General features: G+C 43.6%; 1 protein-coding gene across 1 annotated transcript in view; it reads right to left on the bottom strand.

The window, feature by feature from the left end:
• Positions 1–2,135: 2,135 nt before the first annotated feature.
• Positions 2,136–6,000, bottom strand: part of LOC147712439 (uncharacterized) — a 172,997-nt gene continuing 169,132 nt past the window's right edge. Inside the window, exon 8 of the mRNA XM_086923112.1 lies at positions 2,136–3,332. Coding sequence (XP_086779238.1) covers positions 2,896–3,332 — 437 coding nt within the window. The 3' untranslated portion in view covers positions 2,136–2,895. The remainder of the gene's footprint in view (positions 3,333–6,000) is intronic.

Genomic DNA, 6,000 nt, shown 5'->3' with positions numbered 1-6,000 from the left:
TCATCACCAGTGCAAGCTAAGATATCCTCACATCCAAAACTTGGAGCACGCTGGCAAAAGCATCTAAGATTATTTCAGGCAAAGAATATCCAGACTATAGAGGTGGAGGAGCCACTGAAGGGAAAAGGGTATGCCCAGACAAGGGTCCCGTGCTCACTGCGCCACAGATTAAAGCCAGTTTGGCTGATGAGGGGTGGTACCCGGAAAGTGGTCCCAGGATGCTTGTTTGCAGTTCGGGCTGGACTGTTCTCATGAGGTGCCGGTTCCAGACTGATTTGCATATGGCTGGGTCTAAACTGGTGTGGCATGGTGAGCAAAAGAACAATGGATTAAACTTAGATCTTTGTGACTAGGGGTGAGTGTTTGCATTGTTCAGCATTCCGTGGGTGAGTGTTTGCATTGTTCAGCATTCCGTCCATCATGTCTTATTTTTGCTTTTGTTGGCCTAAGTGGGAAGGGTATGCCTAGACGTAGGTCCCGTGCTCACTGGGCCACTAGATTCAAGCTAGCCTGGCTGGTGATGCGATACCCTGAAACCGGCCCAGGATGCTTCTTTCCAGTCTAGGAAGGAGCTGGTTTGGCAGGTCAGGCTGAACATTTCCCATGAGGAGCACGTTCAAGACTGATTTGCATATGGCTGGGAATGAACTGGGGTGACGTGGTGAGCAAACAAATTATGGATTAGATCCAGATCTTTCCGACCGGGGGTGAGTGTTTGCATTGTGCAGCATTCCATCCATCATTTTCCTTTTTACATTTAGAAAGTTGTTTATTTTCTCACCTTGGCTGGGTGTATCTGGCAGTTGGGATTTATGTATTCCTCCTAGACAGCCACACACAATGGGAGTTTAGATGTGACTGAATGGGCCATCACTGGCAGGATGGGAGGGAGAAGCAGGGCCCAGCCTCACTAACAGCTGAATAAGCTGTGCTTTTCTCCACACAAAGGGCTGCATGCCCCCTGTAGTTAGTCTGGAGCCATGGCAGGGAGGGCAGGGAATCTTTGCACTTCAAATGCATGCATCTAGAACCTACTCCCCACTTCAATTGCACAACAGTGTAAAATTAGAACCTCACTTCTGAACATGTGGATACTCTGCCAGGAAGAAGGACTGCGTTGCTACTGAAGGGCTGCCACTCTGCTGGACTGCACTCTGCTTGACTCCTGCTCTGCTCTGCTGTGCTAACTTGCTTTCTGCTGCCCTGTTGCCTGGGTGAGACATGTATCTCTTGAACTCAGTACCCAGAGTGACTCTAAGAGCCAGTTGACTGGCCTCTTGATCTGAAGCCTCAGGGACATAACAGAATTTCAACCACCTTGCACCTGGACTCTGCCGTCTGTGAGCCTACACTGCCAAGTGGTGCAGCCCCAGTCCTGGACCCTTGGAAGTGGGACCAAAGTGCTTGCCTGCTGAACCGATGCATCTCCTCGGCTGAGCAGTGCATCCCAGAGCAGAGCTGATGCATCGCAGCTGCAGTCCTCAGAAACCATCGCAAAAACCTGCATTGTTCCTGCAGTCCTAAGAACCTACAGATCGCCCCACGAAGCTGCACATCCAGAGTCCAGGCTCTCGCATCTCTCATTGACTTTTCCAAACAGAAAGTTCTGCCACAAAGGTGGCTTTTACCACATGAGCAGAATTTCTAGTCATAAAAATCCACACATTTAAGTTATATAAAAAAGAATTTATGAACGTAGATTCACCGTTTTGTGACCCGAGAACGTTTTGTGAGTCAAGCCGTGAACACAGAATATATAATGACTCGAATCCAAACCCATTGGTTCCCCAAATCGAGATGTGTGTAACCATTTTGATGTCATTCTTCAGGCCGTTCAAAACGACACAATCAAAGCTCAGCAGCCCTGTTTCAGCAACCAGCATCTGCTTGTTCTACCTCTCTTTCATGATCTGACCCTTCAGTTACAATACTGGGATCTCTCTATTTAGGACAGAAGCAGGGCAGAGGGGATCGGAACAAAGATCTCTGGACTAAAGGGCCCAATATATCTGGCATCTCCCTACTCTCCAGGGCGGCACTAAAAAGTCTTTTGATCTTAATGGAAAAGGGCAGAGAGCTACAGTCATTTGCATAAACAGTGGATATAAATAAATTAAACTCTCAGACTTCTTACATTTATTGGACAAGTTGTTTTTATTAAGCATTTCATAGCTATTTAAACATCTCTTTGCTGACGAAAAGCATATGAAATTCATCAATGATGCATTGGTAGGACACATAAGATTAGGGACCGTGCACCCATACAAAGCCGACCACATCTAACCATATCATGAATTTTAACAGGGCACAAAAGTGATTGTGATGGGAAAAATACAGAACGCTGGCAGGTGCCAATATTGCAGAGGGAGTAGCATGACTCATCATGCCTGGTGCTTGTACATGGTAAGTGTTGCGCCAAAAAAACTCTGATCGTGTAATGAAGTACAGGAGACCTATATGGTGTTGATTACTCATTTTCTACTGCATCGCTGTTTTAGGTAGCGACACATCAGTTTCTTGTAATTGAGCCCCAAAAAGCGGCAGGCATTTTAAAGTCAGAACAATGAGATCAATCCAAATAGATTTTCCAAACATTTCTGGTATTGGGAGTCGTAGATTGAGATCTTTTCAGAAATACTAGAGACCACTGGGAAAAATAGCTGATTTAGATTGGATTTAAATTGGGTTGCTGGTGGGCATAGGACAGAGATCATATGCTTAATGCGCAAGTGAAACATTTATTTAGAAGGGTTAAAAAGTTATCTCGTTACACTCAATTGGAAAGGACACTGCTAGAATTTTTATGATCACAGAATTATTGGTCGCACAAAGTAAAGCAATGCTACTTGGTGACGATTCATTTAGAAAGCACTGTCCCTGAGCACTGTTGATTTTTTACTTGTATGAGCAGACCCCCTCTCCCTGTAAACAGGACTCCTTGGATGTATCAGGATTGATGCATTTTGCAGACGTCGCGTCTTTGCACTTCGCTATGATCCCTCCACATGACCACGCTGATGTGTATAAACACTTACACGCAGTGTGGGCTATGGACGGACTGGAGATTCTACAGCCACCAGGGTAATACATGCAGTCACAACTGTCAGAATAGGCATTACAGTTACCCTGACCCTGAAGGCAGGTGCCTAGAGATGCATCTGGATTCATACAATAGAACGCATTAGATTGGGCACATTGTTGGACTTGTCCTACGCAGCTCAGCGCATTGAGTGTGCAGTAGCAGGCCATGTTGGGAGGTGGTGTTGCCGCTATCATACACCCTCCAGCTGAGAAAGCACAGTTACACGAATCAAGACCATGATGGTGGTGACCTGCAAACCAGAAAATAGCAGAATTTAGTTAAAGTACAGTAAAAAATGTGCATTGCATCCTATAGTTTCTTACATTTATAATGTTGTTGGTGTTGCCTCCACAATTCAACAAGCAGGAACATGGCATACAGACGTATTTATAAACATTTAAACATGAATAAAATCCCCATTTCAGATGGCAAGTGCAGGATATTTTCAGGATATTCCTTTAGAATTGACGATGTTCCCTTAAATGGTGAGTGATTGCTGCCACATGAGTACAATTGTCAACTTAGAAAATATGGGCGGTGTGCTAAGGATACAGGCGAAAAGGGTTTCCATATGTAAGAAATTGAGTTGCTATTGTAAATGTAATTCCATGTATACATATCAAAGATGGAAAGTTAGGAAACTAACCCGATGTCGCTAAACCACTTATGGCAGCTCCTTGTGTAAAGGTCTCCAGTGATGCAAAGTGGGATGAATCCTGTAGTGTAAATGAAGCTGAATCATGTTTCATCAGTGTCTAGTGATCTTTAACAGGAGGTCATCTGATATCCTTCTGAATAACCCTTCACCAGATAGTGCTGGCTGTTGGGCAGTTGCACATGTCCCCAACAAACAATGCCAGAAAACACCTACAAGCACCTAAGGTAACACATTGCCAGTGAAGATTAGCATCAAGACGCAAAGGTCTTTAGGGAGGCAAAGGTGCTTTGACCAGTCCTGCCCAGACATGCACCAATACTGAAATGTATTTGAAAACTGTAGTTGAAAATCTCAAATGTCGTTTGCTAGAAGGCCATACACTGTTTGATGTAGTAAGGAAGGTAGTTGAAATTAGCTTTTTGGATGTGTGTCAGGTTTGAAGATGACTCCTGCACAGTAAATAGCTATTCCCCTTGGGCGGGGCCAAATAAGAAAGTTATGCCTGCAGCAAGAGCCATACGCTTCTTGGTAGTACCAGATGCTGGTAGCTGATGTTCTTTTTGGAAGGGGCTTACTGAATGCTCCTGAGGGAAGAAGCCCAGGAGCTCATGTACATTAGTTACTAACCCAATTGTGCAGGTTTTGCCTGTCCCTCGGTGTTGCATTGTCCGTGCTCCATCTGGCCTTTTGCTTATGGTGTACATGACAGGTTCTGAGCGCATTTCAGGTTGCTAAATTCTCTAAAGTCGGACTTTTTTTAAAGGGAATCGTATGCACTAATACACTCTATTCTCTAAGTGAGATCCTATATCCCACGCCCTTACTCTCTTCTTGCATAGCACATGCAAGGCCTGACATAATCCGAAACTAAGGTGTTCTAAATTGATCAGATTCCTATTCTGACTTTTTGGAAAATAACTTACTGCACCTAACTTTGCACGTCTCAGTAAATACCAGGCTTTGCACCCTTGTTAGAGTCTGACACGTTTGAGCTGCCAAAATGTAACACTTTGTGGGAACTTTACAGCACCAGGCAATTATCCGATGCAATAAAAATCACACCAATTCCAACTCCGGTTTTGGAGCAGGGATCGAAACTTGACTGGTCACGTGAAATCAGGTTCATGTATCATTATTCACAAATATAATGTTTAGATTTGTCATGCAACAGTTTTTTAGGGCAAAATAACTACATCCACTGACTTTGGCTGTGCTCCTAAATGTGGTTGGTACATAGATCATTTGCCTGCTCCACCCTCCATTTTATGCGTAGATGAGAAGAAAAAAAAGACCGAGGGGTTTCAAACTAAATTTCCTCAAACTGCAATTCTACAGTGATGTTTACACAGCATAAGAAAAGGAACAGGTATGGATCCCTAGGTAGTTAATAGCACCTCTAGGACATGGGAGATGCAGCAAAGAGAACCAGCGGCAGCAACGATTTTCAGAAAGTATTAACCAAAATCAAGTGTGACAAATTGTAACAAACAGATTAAAAAGCCAACCAGGTTCCAGATCAACCAAGTCTGTCCTGCAACAAATGTGGATGAATTACATCAGAGTGCATCCCACATTACAGCAGGATAGATGCTCGGGCCCTCACATCTCTCTAGTGAACCTCTAAGGCCACAGGCAGAAGGGTCAAGCATTTATCTCAAGACTTATAAAGAAACTTAATCCGGCTTCATAAGTGTGACCCAAATCATTTAGGGCAGTTCAGTCCCCGACCATTGTTTCTTTCATGGTTTCTAGGAGGACGTCATGGTTGATGGTGTTGAAAGCTGTAGACTGGTCTACAAAGCAAAATGTTTGCGGGCTTTAAAATTCGTAAGTAGATCTATCATAATTTTATCTTTCATGTCAGGTACTAGGTAAATGCCTCACTAGGAGCCATGACGTTCACTGTACCTCATCCGAGGAGCAGTACAGAACCTCTAACAGACAAGCATATAACCGTTACCCAAACAGAGCTCCATGACATCACCAATTCACAGAGACGGTAATATACATATTAACCTGGGGAACACTCTGAGCAAACACATAATGCAAAACAAAATAGAGCACCTCTCCCTTAATTTAATAAAGTAAAGAAGAAAAGGGAAACACCAAGACACATGAGACATGTAACTCATCATCAGCATCAATCATCAAACTACTTTATTTTGTTCTGAAAACCATAAAATAAGACAGTAGCAAAGCGTCACAGATAAAATTCAGGCAATATGAATGTTGAATAAAAAAGTCACAAGGTTCGATCGCT

Source organism: Lissotriton vulgaris, chromosome 5, assembly GCF_964263255.1.
Source record: "Lissotriton vulgaris chromosome 5, aLisVul1.2, whole genome shotgun sequence".
In the NCBI taxonomy this organism is placed as follows: domain Eukaryota; kingdom Metazoa; phylum Chordata; class Amphibia; order Caudata; family Salamandridae; genus Lissotriton; species Lissotriton vulgaris.
This window is presented reverse-complemented; position numbering and strand designations above follow the sequence as displayed.